Source organism: Bufo bufo, chromosome 2, assembly GCF_905171765.1.
Source record: "Bufo bufo chromosome 2, aBufBuf1.1, whole genome shotgun sequence".
Lineage (NCBI taxonomy): Eukaryota > Metazoa > Chordata > Amphibia > Anura > Bufonidae > Bufo > Bufo bufo.
In genome coordinates this window covers 707,983,092-708,002,584 of record NC_053390.1, presented here as the reverse complement: position 1 = coordinate 708,002,584, position 19,493 = coordinate 707,983,092, and the positions used below count along the sequence as shown (strand labels likewise).

At 43.6% G+C, this 19,493-nt stretch overlaps 1 protein-coding gene across 1 annotated transcript in view; it reads right to left on the bottom strand.

Annotated features, from left to right (window-relative positions):
• Positions 1–19,493, bottom strand: part of KLKB1 (kallikrein B1) — a 130,058-nt gene that overhangs the window by 93,562 nt on the left and 17,003 nt on the right. The window contains exons 5-6 of the mRNA XM_040418761.1: positions 5,512–5,671; positions 4,195–4,304 (exon numbers count right to left, since the gene is read on the bottom strand). Of these exons, the coding sequence (XP_040274695.1) occupies positions 4,195–4,304; positions 5,512–5,671 (270 nt within the window). The remainder of the gene's footprint in view (positions 1–4,194; positions 4,305–5,511; positions 5,672–19,493) is intronic.

The window sequence follows — 19,493 nt, the reverse complement described above, 5'->3', positions numbered from 1 at the left end:
AGCCGGTCGGTTGCCCTAACTACCTGGGGAGCAGTGGGAAGACAGTCTGGGACTTGGTGTCACCCTTATTTGGCAAGGGGTACCATCTTTATGTGGACAATTTTTACACAAGTGTGCCCCTCTTCAGGCATTTGTTCCTAGAACAGATTGGCTGCTGTGGCACCGCGCGACCTAGTCGCCGGGGCTTCCCCCAACGGCTCGTTACCACCCGTCTTGCAAGGGGGAGAGGGCTGCCTTGTGTAACGAAGAACTGCTCGCGGTGAAATGGAGAGACAAGCGTGACGTTTACATGCTCTCCTCCATTCACGCAGACACGACAATACAAATAGAACGGGCAACCAGTGTCATTGAAAAGCCCCTCTCAGTCCACGACTATAACCTTCACATGGGAGGGGTGGACTTCAATGACCAGATGTTGGCTCCTTATTTAGTTTCCCGATGCACCAGACGCTGGTATAAAAAGGTGTCTGTATATTTGATTCAATTGGCTGCATATAATAGTTTTGTTCTCTACAGTAAGGCTGGGAGAACAGGATCCTTCCTCAAATTTCAGGAAGAGATCATCGAGAACCTCCTGTATCCAGGAGGTTCCGTGGCCCCATCCACCAGTGTAGTGAGCCGTCTACACGAGCGACATTTCCCCAATGTCGTTGCTGGTACCTCAACCCAACCGTCACCCCGAAAAAGATGTTGTGTCTGTAGCAGGAGTGGAATAAGGCGTGACACCCGCTATTTCTGTCCTGACTGCCCTGACCACCCTGCCCTATGCTTAGGGGAGTGTTTCCGGAAGTACCACACACAGGTACACTTAGCATAGGGATTGCATCTCACAGGACAGGCACACAGGGCTATTAGGGCCCTTTTACTCACAGCTGCTGCAAACCTCTCCTTTCACCTGGGACAAAGTGCATAATGTACTTCACCACATCTTTGGGCGATTTGCGCTTTGCACATTGTCCCATGGGGAAGGAGAGGTTTGTCCTATAAAGGTAAAAAATAAAAAATAAATCACCGGTAAGCAAAAAAGTTAACGTTCTGTTCAAAAAGTTAAATAAAGTTTATTTGTTCCGTTCAAATGTTATTATAAAGTTAATACATTTATTGCGTTGCGGCCTGGTTTTTTCTTTTTTGTTTTGTTTTTTTTACCTTCCAGGTGGACCAACCGATTGACTAGCTGCAGCACTGATGTGCATTCTGACAGAAGCATTGCGCTGCTGTCAGATTACACAAAAGTCGGTGTATGCGGCGCTGCAAGACGAGATTTCTCCTCTGCAGTAAAAGATACGTTTGCCGAGGCATATGAGCTGAGGGGGCGGCGGTGTTCATATGCTTTGGCAAACACTTTGTATATAAAAAAATAAAAAAAAAATCCCGGCAATGATTTATTCATCCACATCGATTGATGTGAATGGAGAAATCGGGTTTGCCAGGTCATACGGGCTAAGTGGGTATGGATTTTGGGCGGAGCTCCTATGTCCTGGCAGACGCCTTTCCCCTCCTTTTTTTTTTGGCAGAGATTTTTTCATCCACATTGATCGATGCGAATGAAGAAATCTGTGCCGTTCATTTTTTCTTTCAGCCCAGAGGCTGAACGGAAAAAAAAATCTCATTACCCGTATGCTCAATATAAGGAGAATAGCAGAAACTCCTAATGCTGGCCATACATGTAATGATTGCAGAGACCCTCAAATGCCAGGGCAGTAAAAACACCCCACAAATGACCCCATTTTGGAAAGAAGACACCCCAAGGTATTCGCTGAGGGGCATGGTGAGTTCCTAGAATTTTTTTATTTTTGTCACAAGTTAGCGGAAAATGATGATTTTTTATATATATTTTTTTCTTACAAAGTCTCATATTCCACTAACTTGTGACAAAAAATAAAAACTTCCATGAACTCACTATGCCCATCACGAAATACCTTGGGGTGTCTTCTTTCCAAAATGGGGTCACTTGTGGGGTAGTTATACTGCCCTGGCATTTTAGGGGCCCTAATGCGTGAGAAGTAGTTTGAAATCAAAATGTGTAAAAAACGCCCTGTGAAATCCGAAAGGTGCTCTTTGGAATGTGGGCCTCTTTGCCCACCTAGGCTGCAAAAAAGTGTCACACATGTGGTATCGCCGTACTCAGGAGAAGTTGGGCAATGGGGTTTGGGGTGTCATTTTAAATATACCCATGATGGGTGAGAGAAATATCTCTCTAAAAGACAACTTTTCCCATTTTTTTATACAAAGTTGGCATTTGACCGAGATATTTCTCTCACCCAGCATGGGTATATGTAAAATGACACCCCAAAACACATTGCCCAACTTCTCCTGAGTACGGCGATACCACATGTGTGACACTTTTTTGCAGCCTAGGTGGGCAAATGGGCCCACATTCCAAAGAGCACCTTTCGGATTTCACAGGGCATTTTTTACACATTTTGATTTCAAACTACTTCCCACACATTAGGGCCCCTAAAATGCCAGGGCAGTAAACCTACCCCACAAGTGACCCCATTTTGGAAAGAAGACACCCCAAGGTAATATCGTGATGGGCATAGTGAGTTCATGGAAGTTTTTATTTTTTGTCACTAGTTAGTGGAATATGAGACTTTGTAAGGAAAATAAATAAAAAATCATCATTTTCCGCTAACTTGTGACAAAAAATAAAAAGTTCTATGAACTCACTATGCCCATCAGCGAATACCTTAGGGTGTCTACTTTCCGAAATGGGGTCATTTGTGGGTTTTTTCTACTGTCTGGGCATTGTAGAACCTCAGGAAACATGACAGGTGCTCAGAAAGTCAGAGCTGCTTCAAAAAGCAAAAATTCACATTTTTGTACCATAGTTTGTAAACGCTATGACTTTTACCCAAACATTTTTTTTTATCAAAGACATGTAGAACAATAAATTTAGAGAAAAATTTATATGTAGATGTCGTTTTTTAAAAAAAAATTTACAACTGAAACTGAAAAATGTCATTGTTTTGCAAAAATTTTGTTAAATTTCGATTAATAACAAAAAAGTAAAAATGTCAGCAGCAATGAAATACCACCAAATGAAGGCTCTATTAGTGAGAAGAAAAGAAGGTAAAATTAATTTGGGTGGTAAGTTGCATGACCGAGCAATAAACGGTGAAAGTAGGGTAGTGCAGAAGTGTAAAAAGTGGTCTGGTCATTAAGGGTGTTTAAGCTAGGGGAGCTGAGGTGGTTAAATAATCTACTCAGTTTTTTTATATGGCTGGTTGAGATTCTGTAAGCTGCCTATTTATGTTGTGCAACCACTCTACTGTGTAATGTGCCACTTGTGCAGGTGGTGAGTGACTGGGGGCCCATTCTTGCTCAGGGGTCCACCGGGGGAATCACCTGTTTCCCCTGTGGGCCAGTCCGAGCCTCAATGCAAGATTTTAGTTTTTCAATAAATTGGAAATTTCAAACATTCTGTTTTCATTTTCTCATTATGGGTTATTGAGTGCAGACTGATGAGGGAAAACTTGATTTTTATTTTATATTTTAACACAAGGCCACAACATAAAAAAAGTGAAAGGGTTTGAACACTTTCTGAATGCAAAGTATGAGTAACCAAAGACATGATTAGGAATGAGCGAATCGACTTCAGATGAAATTTCTGAAGTCGATTTGCATAAAACTTTGTTCTGATACTGTACGGAGCAGGAGATCTGTACAGTATTAGAATATATTGGCTCCAATGAGCCGAAGTTATTGCTTCGCGAAGTCTCGCGAGACTTTGCGTAATAACTTCATAAATTCATTTCTACTGTAAAAAAACATTTCCCGAACTCGAGTTTGGTTCCAAGGTACCATTTGGACATTTGGAAGCTAATAAAATTAATTTATGAGGTTATTACGCGAAGTCTCGCTAGACTTCGCGAAGCAATAAATTCAGCTCATCGGAGCCCATACATTCTAATACTGTACAGAGCTCCTGCTCCATACAGTATTAGAACAAAGTTTTATGCAAATCGACTTTGAATGTTTCATCCGAAGTCAATTCGCTCATCCCTAGACATGATGCTTTTAAACAGCCACTTTGCTTACAGATCATACATAATTTATTTCACCTTGGTAATCACAATAGTAGTTTTTCCTTTTTATTTACACCTGGAAACCATTTCATTGCATTTCTAAAGAAATATCCTCCCTCTCGCAGTTTTATCTAACAGGAGTGCCCACATTGTGTATAATATTTACCTAATGAAGACTTTCCACAAGGCTTTAATGAGAATCCAGCCATGACATTAGAAAGTTTCCTTATTCTCGTTGGCATCCCTTTGCCAGAGTATTTGAAGTAACAGATGTTCCTGGAGAAATAATGGCATGAGCAATTATTATGAAAATTAGCAAGTCATGTGAAAATATTAATATTACAGTGTTATCATAAGCAGAACAAATAAATGGATATTATTACTATTTGTGATAAACTAATACTGACCATAGGGGTGGAAAGTTTTCTAGACTATGTGCAACAGCAGCCAGAGAGGAGCAAGGTGAAGATGGCAGTGGTAGGAGCCCTGATGCATAAATCACAGTGTCAGTCCTCACACAGAAATCCTCTGGGGCTGTGCAGTGACAGGAGAGTGCAACATTTCCTCCCTCTGGGCACACCATGATCCTGCCTGATGGTGACTAGGATTCCCTTGGTGTTAAGCGTTCTGGCAGGGTGCAAGGCAGTAATGTAAATGCAGATGCAATAGCCGGAAAATGATGTTGGGGTCAGTGTAGTGGCAAGGCCATTTGGTGAAAATAAATAGGTGTCTCTTTAATAAAGTGCAGAATAGAAGTAGTAGTTCATCCACAGTTCCAAGGCATATAGCACAGTGTAATCCTACCCCAATAGCAATATATGGGTGAATAGCAATGATAGGGTTTGTGGTACTTCTCTCTGTCTTTCTAAAGTCTCTCTGCAGAACCTTAGTCTGGCAATGAGGTTTTTGTAAGCATCCTATAATTCCCAGGATGAGGGGCACAGATTTAAGATATGATTGCCCAGAACATCTCAAAGTGTGGATGGGTGTGCTGGCAATATTCCCTCTCAGAGCAACAAAGTCTACATTAACCTTAAAGGAGAACAGTGCCTGGCTGACTGACTCAAGAGCACTTCCTTGCAGGTTCTAGACCTTCTATTCTTCCTTATTTCTCTCTGGAGCACTTTGAAACTTTGAATAAAGCTGCAACTGTAGAGATTATAGTACTCTTCGACTCAGGCCTAGGAAAGAGGAGCAAGCATGCACATGTCCTCTCAGAAGCATAGCTAGACTCGCTCTAATAACTATTGGTGGGCACAGGTCTATCTTCTAGCAACCAAAAAGGGGCTGAGTCATGGTTGTTAACACTGACCTATCCATACAGTACTTTTAAGTAGGCAAACACAAATAAATCTCAAAAATTCAGTTAACAATTTTACATCAGAGCGATGAACCTTTTTGCAGTAATCGTTTTCTGTGTACTGATTATGGCAATATTCAAAACCCTTTCATTCATATCTGTAACCTCAGCCATGTCACTTACCGGTGTTGAGTGCTGTGGTATTTCTCTGTAACATAGGTAAAGAACTGGCAGTGTTCATTATTGGTGCAGCGTTCTCTGCATTCCTCTGCACTGCTTACTCTAGAAATGTTGTATGTTGTTCCAATCATGTCAAGATTAGAAAAAATCTTATCCCTACAGACTAGAAAATTTAAGACATCAGTTTAATTACGTATGTACATGCAAATGAATGACAATATTCCTGTTTTTTAAAAATTTGATATGTAACTAAAAAGATATCTAGCACTAAACTTTGTTCGGCCATAACAAATAAATGCAAGAAACAAAAGACATACTAAAGCCTGAAACTAAAATGGTAAAGTATCAGGCAGAATGTGACCATTGTGTCTGCTAGGAGAAATATATTCCTGAAATGTAGGGCACCCTGAAACTGCGCAAACCACTACTGCCAGCCAAACCCTGTTATGCGCTGTGTTACCCTTATCATGGGGCATAGCAAATGAAACCACAAAGAGCTTACATAGGTTAATAGAGAATACTCTACACATCCTACAATAGAATGGAATTACATCAATTGTCAATTTCTTACAGATATCTTATAATCTACCATAGAATGGCAGTATCAAACATAATGCTTAGGTAAAATGGTATCAGGCTTTGTAGAATTTATAAAATGAGAAATATATAAAGGAAGTGACAATGTGTAACTAAATATCCAAATAGCTGGTAGAATATACAATAGTTATATTTAGTAACCATTTTGTACAAATACACTATATGGACAAATCTATTAGGACATTCATTTTAAGAGGGTTTTCCAGGCTCCTGATATTGATGACTAATGTTAAGTGAATCGAAGTTCATTAAGTGGACTTCGATCCGAATTTAAGGAAAAATTTGATTTGCAGAGAAGCCGAATTTCCTTGTGCTTTGTGGTAACGAATCTATTTTTTCTGAAGTGACAGTAACAAAAATCATACTTACCTTATCCATTTGAGCGCGAAGAGGCCACAATGACCATCTTGCTTGAAGATCCCAAGCAAAATCTCATGCGTTGTGACTAGAGATGAGTGAATTTAAAAAAAAATTTACTCGACCGATTCGCCAAATTTTTCAAAAAAAATTTGGTTTGATCCGAATTTATTTGTGGCGAATGGGGTTAAAAAATGGCTATTTCATGGCTTCAGAGAGCCTTTATAGTGGTGTAGAACACTGTGCCTTGCAGTAACATGCATAGGGAGCCTGCTGTGGTAGTGAAACAATACTGTGAGTCAGTATGACATGCAGATGTAGGCGCCACATCTGCAGTCTCCAGACCAGCCAGATGTACCAGCTTCTGTTCCAGGATATGAAGCAGTGGAATGACGTTGTTCATCCTGTAGTTCTGGCGATTGACAAATAACATAGCATCCTCAAAGGGTCTAAACAAACGGCAAGTGTCACGCATGAGCTAGCACTGGCTGGCATCGAAGTTACACAGGGGAGTACATCTGTCCGCCTGTATCATCAAGAAATCGTTTTTGGCCTTTCTGTTTTTACAGTCGGTCCAACATATGGAGGGTGGAATTAAAACGAGTGGAAACGTCGCATATCAGCCTATGTTGGGGAATGCCGTTCTACCGCTGTAGCTCAAGGAGAGTATGCTTGGCGGTGTACGAGTGGCTGAAGTGCATGCAAAGTTTCCTGGCCATTTTTAGGATGTCTTGCAGATGGGTGGAAGACTTCAGGAAACGCTTGACAACCAGATTGAACACATGCACCATGCAGGGCGCATGGCTCAACCCTCCTTGATGCAGCGCCAAAACCATGTTTTTCCCGTTGTTGGTCACCATAGTTCTGATTTTGAGTTGTCGTGGAGAAGGCCAGGATTGGATTTCTTAATGAAGGACGCAGAGCAGTTCCTCCCCTGTATGACTCCGTTTGCCAGGGGCGTTGCTAGGGTCTCAAATGATCCGGGGCCCAAGCACCAATGCATATGGCCCAATTCTCTAAGTTGAACAACCGCATCCCCCATGCCCCCAGCAAACACTAGCACTGAAGACATTTTGCTGTACTTTCTGTACAGCAGCACATACCTCTTACATCCAGGGCCTCCTAGGTGACGTCTCCTCTGATGTAAATCTTCTCTGTCATCATCTTCTCTATTCGGTCCGTACAACTTCTCTCAGCCGCCTCGTCTCTGAAGAGTGTGACACACTAGACATATTAGCTTCATTACTTTTCTGTACCCCCAAATACTATCCTGAAGAAAAATGAGTGCCATACAGATAATCTTCCCATGGTAATAGTGCTCCTCATAGTCCCACCAATAGTAATTCCCTTCTAGAATTCTCTCATTAGTAATACTGCCCACTACTGGACCCAACAGTGATAATGCTCCACAAGAGTGCCCTCATTAGTAATACTGCCCTCTACAGTGCCCCCAACCATGATAACGCTCCCCAAGAGTGCCTCCATTAGTAGAAGAGCCCGCCAGTATTAATAATACCCTCACAGAGCCCCCAGTAGAAATAAGGCCCCCTATTGTCCCCCCAGTGGTAATAAAGCTCTCTACAGACCCCTCAGTAGTAAGGCCGCTATAGTGCTCTTAGTAGAAATAATGCGGATCTATAAGTTCCTCCTATAGAGCCCCCAGTAGTAATAAGAACGCTTAATGTCCCCTGGATTTAAAATGCCCCCACATTGCCCCCAGTATTTATATTGCCCCCTACTGCTATAATGCTCGCCCTGAAGCGCCCCAAGTATTTATAATTTCGCCTGCAATGCCCCCTGTAGTTATATTCCTCTGTTTAGTGTCCTCAGAAATTATAATTCCTCAGCACCTCCGCCATACAGTCCCATGTAAATAACACTATTGCCCTCCCTCCGCCATAGAGTCCTATATAAATACCATCACACCATCTCTCCAGCCCCCTCTAATATACAGTCCCATGTAAATAACATCCCTCTCTATCTAGAGCCCCCTCCAAAATACAGTCCCATGTAAATAGCATCACACCATCTCTCCTGCCCCTTCCAATATACACTCACCTAAAGAATTATTAGGAACACCATACTAATACGGTGTTGGACCCCCTTTTGCCTTCAGAACTGCCTTAATTCTACGTGGCATTGATTCAACAAGGTGCTGATAGCATTCTTTAGAAATGTTGGCCCATATTGATAGGATAGCATCTTGCAGTTGATGGAGATTTGAGGGATGCACATCCAGGGCACGAAGCTCCCGTTCTACCACATCCCAAAGATGCTCTATTGGGTTGAGATCTGGTGAATGTGGGGGCCATTTTAGTACAGTGAACTCATTGTCATGTTCAAGAAACCATTTTTCCAGTCTTCAACAGTCCAATTTTGGTGAACTCATGCAAATTGTAGCCTCTTTTTTCTATTTGTAGTGGAGATGAGTGGTACCCGGTGGGGTCTTCTGCTGTTGTAGCCCATCCGCCTCAAGGTTGTGCATGTTGTGGCTTCACAAATGCTTTGCTGCATACCTCGCTTGTAACGAGTGGTTATTTCAGTCAACGTTGCTCTTCTATCAGCTTGAATCAGTCGGCCCATTCTCCTCTGACCTCTAGCATCAACAAGCCATTTTTGCCCACAGGACTGCCGCATACTGGATGTTTTTCCCTTTTCACACCATTCTTTGTAAACCCTAGAAATGGTTGTGCGTGAAAATCCCAGTAACTGAGCAGATTGTGAAATACTCAGACCGGCCCGTCAGGCACCAACAACCATGCCACGCTCAAAATTGCTTAAATCACCTTTCTTTCCAATTCTGACATTCAGTTTGGAGTTCAGGAGATTGTCTTGACCAGGACCACAACCCTACATGCATTGAAGCAACTGCCATGTGATTGGTTGACTAGATAATCGCATTAATGAGAAATAGAACAGGTGTTCCTAATAATTCTTTAGGTGAGTGTACAGTCCCATGCAAATAACATCACCCCCTCCTCAGCCGCCTTCAATATACAGTCCCATGTAAATAACATCACCTCCTCAATATTTAGATAAAGTTGCCCCCCATCGCCAGCCACCTCCAACATACAGTCACATGTAAATAACATTATCCTTTAACATTCAATCCCATGTAAATAATATCACTCCCACAGCTGCCTTCAACATGCAGTCCCATATAAATAACATTACCCCTCAACATACAGTCCCATGTAAACAACATCACCCTACCCCAGCCACTTCCAAATTTCAGTCCCATGTAATTAACATCACTCCATCTCACTGTCCCATGTAAATAACTTCCCTCCCTTCATCCCTAATTCAGCCCAGTTAAATAACTGCAACTCCCAACATTGCTCTGCCTCTCACACTGAGTAATCTTCACTTACCTCTCCTCATGTAACAGACTTCACCTCAGCCTCTTCCCAGCACTCCTCTTCACTGCTAAGCCATCCTCTCCTGCACTGGACACATGATAGTGACATCATCCCAGGTCCTTTTCAACTACTGCATTTAGAACTGATCACATGACCTCTGATGTAATCACAGGTCCTTCAAGTCTTGCAGTGCATTAGATTCAATTGTATTGCTGTCCTGAGGACGGCAATACAGTTATATCTAACAGGCAGGCAGTACATTCGGTGCCTGAGACAAAACATCAAGGGCCCAGGCCCCGAATGTTTTGACCTATCAACGCCCCTGTCGTTCGCACAGGCAAACTAGATGCAGAACATCGTGACACCGCCGTGCCCTGCACATGTGGTATGCTGGTGGGGCACTGTGAATTGTCCCTGCAGTGGAGGACAAGGTGGAGGATGTGCATTTAGAGGCGTACATTGTTGCAGGACCAACGGCGTGAGAATGTTGAGGCAGAAGCGGTGTAACCTGCCCGAGTTGCTGGTTTGGCTGGGCATGAACCACATTTACCCAGTGGGCCGTAAAGGACATATATTGTCCTTGGCCATAGTTACAGCATCACATGTCAGCACAGCCGTGCACTTTGGCAGACACAGACAGGCTCAAGGACTGGCCCACCTTTTGTTCTACATATGTGTGCAGAGTTGGTCCTGCCTTTTTGGCAAAGAAATGACAGCTTGGGACTCTCCACCTTGGCTCGGCACAAGCCATCAGTTCTCTGAAAGGTGCAGAGTCCAAGGGACTGCAGCACCAGCAACTAGGACAGGAGCACATTCAGCTTCTGCGCTGTTGGATGAGTGCACGCATACTGTTGTCTCTTGGCAATCCCTTCGGTGATCAATTGCTGACGGAATAACTGATGAGGAGTAGGAGGAGGAGCAGGAGCATCAGGTGATGGGAAGGACAGACAGCTGAGGTGGTGGAGCCTTGACTGCCTGAAATCGGATGCATGCCACTGGGTGATGCAGCAGTTGCTGTGGCAGGCTGGACTACCACATCGGAGCCACGGTTCTCCCAGGCCACTTTATGGTGACGCTGCATATGTTGACGCAGGGCCGTGGTGCCAACATTGGCACCCTGGCCACGCTTCACCTTCTGCCCACAGATTCTACAAATGGCCATGTTCACCTCCTCCGACGGCTTAACAAAAATCTGCCACACCGCCGAGTAGCTGATTTAACCCCTTACACTCCGCACTGACTGACTGCTACCGCCGCTGCTTCAGTGAACCCCTGCACCACTACATTCTAGGCAGATAGGCTCCTGGGAAGCGGGTGGTCTACCCCTGGCACGTTTGGCTCTCAAACTTCCACTGCCGCCACCCTGCTGACTCCTTGCCACGCTAGCGACTTGCTGGCTCCGCCGCTGACTCATGGGCAAGCTGCCACCCTCTTCTCCCAATGATGATGAAGCCCCTAACTCACCCGGCATCCAAGTGCGATCAGCTACATCATCATCATCGAATACTGTCTGCACGTCACTGATGTCCTCCTCAACGGTCTTTGGTCAGGAGCCTGACCACTTCCAACACTAGCTCCCATGCCACTCTCCTCATCACTACTTGCCCGCCTACTGGAGGAAGCGATAGATGTCTCCTCCACATCTTGGCTGGCCCGTAGCTGCTGACTGTCTTCTAGTAGCTCGTCCTCAATGTATATTGGAGCTGAGCCCACAGCATATAATACTTGTCTGGCTGAGGGAACAGAAAAGGACAGAGCCAGGTTGAGGACAGGTGAGGGCACAGGGCCTGCTCCCGGGCCATGCCAACTAAGGGTTGTGTCTGACGAACCCACTGACTCTTGGCTGGGGGTGTTTTATGTGACTTGGGACGAAGAGGATGACCGAGTCAACCTGGGTTGCTGGTCAAGACACGACCATTAGGTGACACCGGAAGTCAGGCCACTCGCTGCAACTCCTGCTGCCACGCCCCCTTACTCTGCCTGCGCCAGAAAGATTTAGGCCTTTGCCACTCCCCTGTGCAGGACCTGGCACTTCTCTGTCTGACATACTGTTAGATCAAATAAATAAATAAAAAGGAAATTAGAACACCCCAAAAAAGTCAGTAATTTTCTCACTTCACCAGACCACGGCTAATAAGCCCTTTTATTTTCACTAATACATGCCACAAAAGGCTTTAAAACATTTAACTGCACCACTGAGCAGCAAATAATATCAATTTTTTTCCACTAATACACGCCAAAAAGGCCTTTAGTACATAAGACTGCACCGCTGAATGGAAAATAGGCCCTTATTTTTTTCCACTTATACACACCACAAAAGGCTTTAGAACATATAACTGCACTGCTGAATGGCAAATATATATTTTTTTTGCCACTAATACACGCCAAAAAGGGCTTTAGAACATATAACTGCCCCACTGAACGGCAAATAGGCCCTTATTTTTTTCCACCTATACACGCCACAAAAGGCTTTAGAACATATAACTGCACCGCAAAATGGCAAATAATATATAATTTTGCCACTAATACATGCCAAAAAGGGCTTTAGAACATATTGTCACAATGTTGTTTACCATGCCGTGTGTTGCCCTGCAGGCTGGCTGCACACCTTTTGCGTACTGGCTGCGGGTGTTTCCTGTGCAGGCTGGTTGCTAGGGGCTGCGTGCTGGCTGCAGTATCTAGTGTGTACGTGTGTACCCCTTTGACTGTATCTGTAGTTCTGTATCCGTGTATCCTGGTTGCCAAGTGCAACGCCCAGTTCTGTATCGGTGTATGCTGGTTGCCAGGGGCAACATCCGGTTCTGTTCCTGTGTGTCTTGGCTGTCTGAGCTCCGGTTCTGTTTTGGTTAACTTCCCCTGTCTGCTGTGCCTGGGTGTGGCTTCCCAGGTGCCTCGTTACCCAGCTATATAGACCTGTAGCTGTGGTTCTGGGGTCAGTTTTGTCTGTCAGTTTGTTCCGTTCAGTCTGTCAGTCTTTGTCAGTCTGTCCTGAGTCCTGTCTGTGCTGCTAGGTGTTACAGCTCACTTCTGTTCCTGGGGGTTTTAAGTTACCCTTCGACGTGGTGTCGCTTGGTTTTGCATTCTTAGTCTCTGTTTGTCTGTACCTGCTATTTTCCGGGGTATTTGTTATGTCTTGTTCTGATCTGTTCCTGCTCTGTATATGTTATGGATCCTGTTCTGTTCCATGTTTTCATTTCCAGAAAATGTTGAACGCGCTGCCTTCTGAGTGTAGAGTTCCAATCTCAGACCCTTCTTTCCAATGCTCAGGTTATTCCACCTTGTAGCCAAGCAATCTGTTACCAGAGGCTGGTGCACTCACGTACACCTGCACCCTAGAGGGAAGTTATAGTACAAATAGTGAAGTTCCACCAGGTAATATCGCAATCAGCAGGTTTTATTCTACTTACAAAAGATCATAAAACTTCAGTCATAAAAACAAATTGCTTTCATCAAGAGTCCACCCAATCCGGGTTTCGCCAGTCCAGCTTCGTCAGGGGCGATAGTATCCTCCCTCACAGGTGCAGTATTTATTGAGCCAAGATCCCTCCCAAGGACCGCCCATTAATACAGATTTATTTTTTTCTCTTCATTCTCCTTTTTTTGGGATGTTCAAGCAATAAAAGTAATAAACACAGTTCCTAAAGCCCACTAAGGCTAACGGTATTCTAATATAAAATAACACATTACATCAACTAAACAGAGCATATAATACACAAACGCTACCATCCCTCTATTTTCATTCATGAAAAAGGCACGTACCAGCACTCCGAACACATGACTCTCCCGAGCCAATGACAGCCCACTATGTTCACTTCATTCACAATAAACAACGAGCATCCAAGGACAGCGGCAATACACCACCCCCAAACTCCAGCTACACCCGATAAAGTAACGCCGCAAGGAAACTCTGCTGCTACCTTACATAGATCCACAGCGGTAGCGACACAACCCCTGGCACTTTCTCTTCAATCCACCAGACACGGCTTCAGATCGAACTCCACGTTGAGCCCTGCTGGTTTCAAAGTCCCTAGTCTATATATCCATCCAACTTCCTTGCGGTTGATGTTGGCAACAGGGTCCCCTCCCCTCCAGTTCTTCTCCACCTTTTCCAAACCACTGAACCTCAAGCCCGCCGGATTCTTACCATGCGCAAGCTTGAAGTGCAGTGGTACACTATGGTCCTCTTTACCCTTCCTAATATTCCCTATATGCTCCTGCAGTCGGGTCTTCAATTTGCGAAGGGTTCTGCCCACATACTGGAGCCCACAAGGGCACTCCAGCATGTAGACAACCCCCATCGTCTCACATGACATTTCTGATCTTATGTGTCTGCCCTCTCTCGATAAAATTTCCTGCAGTTTTTTTTTCTTTTTGTCCTCTCTGGTGTGGTTCCTGCACACACTGCAGAAACCGCACCAAGTGAACTGATCCCTACTTGTTTTTTTACTTTTCACTATGCAGCTGTGTACCAATGCATCTCGCAGGTTTGGTGCTCTTTTATACAGTACTCTCGGCCGCTCGGGGATGACCTGCCCCAGCACTTGGTCATTTTTTAGAATGAACCAGTTTTTCTGCAAGAAGTTCTTTAGTGGTCCTATCTGCGTATTATATTGGGTAAGGAAGGAAAATTTAAAGTACAGCATTTTATTCTCCTTATCTGTTTCCTTCTTTTCTTTATAGTTCTTAACCCCCCCATCCCATTCCTCTACTTCTTTCCTGATCTTCTTCAATGCCTCGGGGTTGTATCCCTTCTCCTCAAACCTCTTCTGTATCACCCTACTCTGTTCCCTGTAGTCCTCGACCTCAGTGCAATTGCGGCGAACACGTATAAATTGTCCCTTGGGAATGTTTCGTTTCCAAGGGGCATGGTGGCAGCTCTGCATATCGATGTAACCATTCACATCTGTTGGTTTGAAGTAAGTCTTTGTCTTCAGCTGACCTTCTTCTAAAAAAATTGTTAGATCCAAAAAGTTGATACTACTGGGGCTGATTTCACTTGTAAATCTTAAATTATAGATGTTCTGATTTAAACTATTCATAAATTTTTCTAAGCCCCAGCGTTTCCCTTCCCACAAAATCAGGCAGTCGTCGATAAAGCGCTTCCACAATATCAATGTTCCTCCTTCCTGGGCTATTTTTAGAAGAAGATCAATTGCTAGCTTTTCCCAGGCAGCCATATACAAATTAGCGAAACTTGGGGCGCATTTCGCCCCCATCGCCGTTCCGGTCAGCTGAAGATAAAAAGTGCCATCAAACCAAAAGTAGTTCTTACTAAGACAAAAATCCAGACAGTTCAATATGAATTCCCTCTGCAACGGTAGCATACACTCATCCTCCTCTAAATGAACCCGAATCGCCTCCATTCCCAGATCTTTAGGGATGACCGTATAGAGTGAGGTTACGTCAGCAGTTGCTAGCTATAGATCAATATGCACTTCCCCCATCCCCTTAATGATGTTCAAAACCGTACCCATATCCTTAAGGTAGGATGCTGTTTTCCCTACATATCTCTGCAAAAAATAATCAACATATTCAGTAATACCACTCGTCAAAGATTGGAGGCCCGAAACAATCGGCCTCCCAGGGGGGTCCACTAGCCACTTGTGGATCTTTGGCAAGTGGTATATTACCGGTGTCCTTGGATGCTTGAACATCCTAAAAAAAGGAGAAAGAAGAGAAAAAAATAAAACTGTATTAATGGGCGGTCCTTGGGAGGGATCTTGGCTCAATAAATACTAAACCTGTGAGGGAGGATACTATCGCCCCTGACGAAGCTGGACTGGCGAAACCCGGATTGGGTGGACTCTTGATGAAAGCAATTTGTTTTTATGATTGAAGTTTTATGATCTTTTGTAAGTAGAATAAAATCTGCTGATTGCGATATTACCTGGTGGAACTTCACTATTTGTACTATAACTTCCCTCTAGGGTGCAAGTGTACGTGAGTGCACCAGCCTCTGGTAACCGATTGTTTGGCTACAAGGTGGAATAACCTGAGCATTGGAAAGAAGGGTCTGAGATTAGAACTCTACATTTAGAAGGCATCGCAATCAACATTTTCTGGAAATTTTTACTGTGAAGAGATTTATACCCACGTCGCTTGGTGGATCTGCAGCGCCGATAAGTAACCACAAAGATTGGAGACTGTTTTCTTTTTATTTGACTGTTCCATGTTTTCGCCTAGCAGAGCGTATCTGCATCTGAGCGCCTAGCAGTGCGTAACTGCATCCGTTATCTGTTTCTGTCCTGTTTGTACTGTTATGTTGCCTTCGGAAGGGGGTTCCTGGTTTCCCCAGAGGGGGAATCGCTAACTTGTGTGTTCCTCTGGTTTTGTTGTCTGCTCCACTGGAGGGCAACACTGTGGGCTGTGATGCGTACTAAATTTTATGATATGCTGGCAATTTTAACATGCTTGTGAGTATAATAAAACCACTTTATTTTAAATGCATCGAAGGTACTTCACTATTGTGTGATTTTTGATACCCCATAGAGAATCCTCTAGAGCAGGCATGCTCAACCTGCGGCCCTCCAGCTGTTGCAAAACTACAACTCCCAGCATGCCCAAACAGCCTACAGCTATCAGCCTACAGCAGGGCATGGTGGGAGTTGTAGTTTTACAACAGCTGGAGGGCCACAGGTTAAGCATGCCTGCTCTAGAGGTTCAGGGAACAAACAACGAGAGTATCTATGTCTTGTGTCTCGCCACGTGGATATTTGCACCAAAAGAAAAGGTCTTATTAGAATGAGCAGAGCGGTTCAAATACTACTTCATTTTTTTCTCTGTGTGAATACAACCCACTTCACTTCTAAGACTAGCAGCGCAAGTACTACACTCACCTAAAGAATTATTAGGAACACCTGTTCTATTTCTCATGAATGCAATTATCTAGTCAACCAATCACATGGCAGTTGCTTAAATGCATTTAGGGGTGTGGTCCTGGTCAAGACAATCTCCTGAACTCCAAACTGAATGTCAGAATGGGAAAGAAAGGTGATTTAAGCAATTTTGAGCGTGGCATGGTTGTTGGTGCCAGACGGGCCGGTCTGAGTATTTCACAATCTGCTCAGTTACTGGTATTTTCACGCACAGCCATTTCTAGGGTTTACAAAGAATGGTGTGAAAAGGGAAAAACATCCAGTATGCGGCAGTCCTGTGGGCGAAAATGCGTTGTGGATGCTAGAGGTCAGAGGAGAATGGGCCGACTGATTCAAGCTGATAGAAGAGCAACGTTGACTGAAATAACCACTCGTTACAACTGAGGTATGCAGCAAAGCATTTGTGAAGCCACAAAACGCACAACCTTCAGGCGGATGGGCTACAACAGGAGAAGACCCCATCGGGTACCACTCATCTCCACTACAAATAGGAAAAAGAGGCTACAATTTGCACGAGCTCACCAAAATTGGACTGTTGAAGACTGGAAAAATGTTGCCTGGTCTGATGAGTCTCGATTTCTGTTGAGACATTCAAATGGTAGAGTCCGAATTTGGCGTAAACAGAATGAGAACATGTATCCATCATGCCTTGTTACCACTGTGCAGGCTGGTGGTGGTGGTGTAATGGTGTGGGGGATGTTTTCTGGGCACACTTTAGGCCCCTTAGTGCCAATTGGGCATCGTTTAAATGCCACGGGCTACCTGAGCATTGTTTCTGACCATGTCCATCCCTTCATGACCACCATGTACCCATCCTCTGATGGCTACTTCCAGCAGAATAATGGACCATGTCACAAAGCTCGAATCATTTCAAATTGGTTTCTTGAACATAACAATGAGTTCACTGTACTAAAATGGCCCCACAGTCACCAGATCTCAACCCAATAGAGCATCTTTGGGATGTGGTGGAACAGGAGCTTCGTGCCCTGGATGTGCATCCCTCAAATCTCCATCAACTGCAAGATGCTATCCTATCAATATGGGCCAACATTTCTAAAGAATGCTATCAGCACCTTGTTGAATTAATGCCACGTAGAATTAAGGCAATTCTGAAGGCAAAAGGGGGTCCAACACCGTATTAGTATGGTGTTCCTAATAATTCTTTAGGTAAGTGTATATAGCTACGTGATAGAAACTTCCTATTGTGACTTTTGTACCCTGTCAGATGAATGTTGTAAAAAATAAAAACGGTGCCAAAACAGCCATTTTTTTGTTACCTTGCCTCACAAAAAACGTTATATAGAGCAATTAAAAATCATATGTACCCCAAAGTACCCCAATGAAACTGGCACCTTATCCCCTAGTTTCCAAAATGGGGTAAATTTTTTGGAGTTTCTACTGTAAGGGTGCATCAGGGGGGTTTTAAATGGGACATGGCATCTAAAAACCAGTTCAACAAAATCTGCCCTCTAAAAACCATATGGCGCTCCTTGCATTCTGTGCCCTGTCGTTTGCCCAAACAGCGGTATACGACCACATTTGGGGTGTTTCTGCAAACTGCAGAATCAGGGTAATAAATATTGAGGTTTGTTTTATTGTTAACCTTTGCTGTGTTCCAGGAAAAAAATGATTAACCTCTTGCGGACACATGACGTACCGGTACGTCATGATGTCCTGGTACTTAAGGACACATGACGTGTGGCAGGCGGTGATCGGAACTGGGTGCCTGCTGAAATCAATCAGCAGGCACCCTGGGACAATGCCAAGGGGGGTCCTGTTCCCCCCCGTATCGGCGATCGCTGAAAACCTCAGGTCAATTCAGACCTGCAGTTTGTAGCGCTTTCAGAAGTTTCTAATCCCCGCGGTCCGTGAAAGTGGGGATTAGAAACTTCAAAATGACCTAACTTCACAGGCTTCCGGCTTGCCATGGTAAGGCTAAGTCTGATCAGACTTCTTCTAAAGGCAGAAGTCTGATCAGACTAAGTGTAAAGTGAAAATACAGTACAGTACAGTAGTGTACTGTACTGTATTATACAGACATCAGACCCACTGGATTTTCAAGAACCAAGTGGGTCTGGGTCAAAATGTAAAAAAAAAGTGAAAAAACAGTAAAAATAAAAAAACACCTTTATCACTAATTAAAAAAATTTAATGCACTTCACATATTAGGTATCACCGCGTCCGTAATAACCTGCTCTATAAAATTATCAAATGACCTAACCCCTCAGGTTAATACCGTAAAAAAAAAAAAAAAATGTAAAAAAATCCATTTTTTGTCGCCTTACATCACAGAAAGTGTAATAGCAAGCGATCAAAAAGTCATACGCACCCCAAATTAGTGCCAATCAAACCGTCATCTCATTCCAAAAAAAATGAGCCCCTACACAAGACAGTCGCCCAAAAAATAAAAAAAAATAAAAAATATGGCTTTTAGAATGTGGAGACACTAAAGAATCATTTTTTTTTAAATGCTTTGTTATGTAAAACTGAAATAAACAACCTAAAAAAGTTGTCATATTTGGTATTGTCGCATCCGTGACAACCTGCTCTATAAAAATACCACATGATCTAACCTGTCAGATGAATTTTGTAAATAACAAAAAATAAAAAACGGTGCCAAAACAGCTTTCTTGTTACCTTGCCTCACAAAAACTGTAATATAGAGCAACCAAAAATCATATGTACCCTAAAATAGTACAAATAAAACTGCCACCCTATCCTGTAGTTTCCAAAATGGGGTCTTTTTTTTGGAGTTTCTACTCTAGGGGTGCATCAGGGGGGCTTCAAATGGGACATT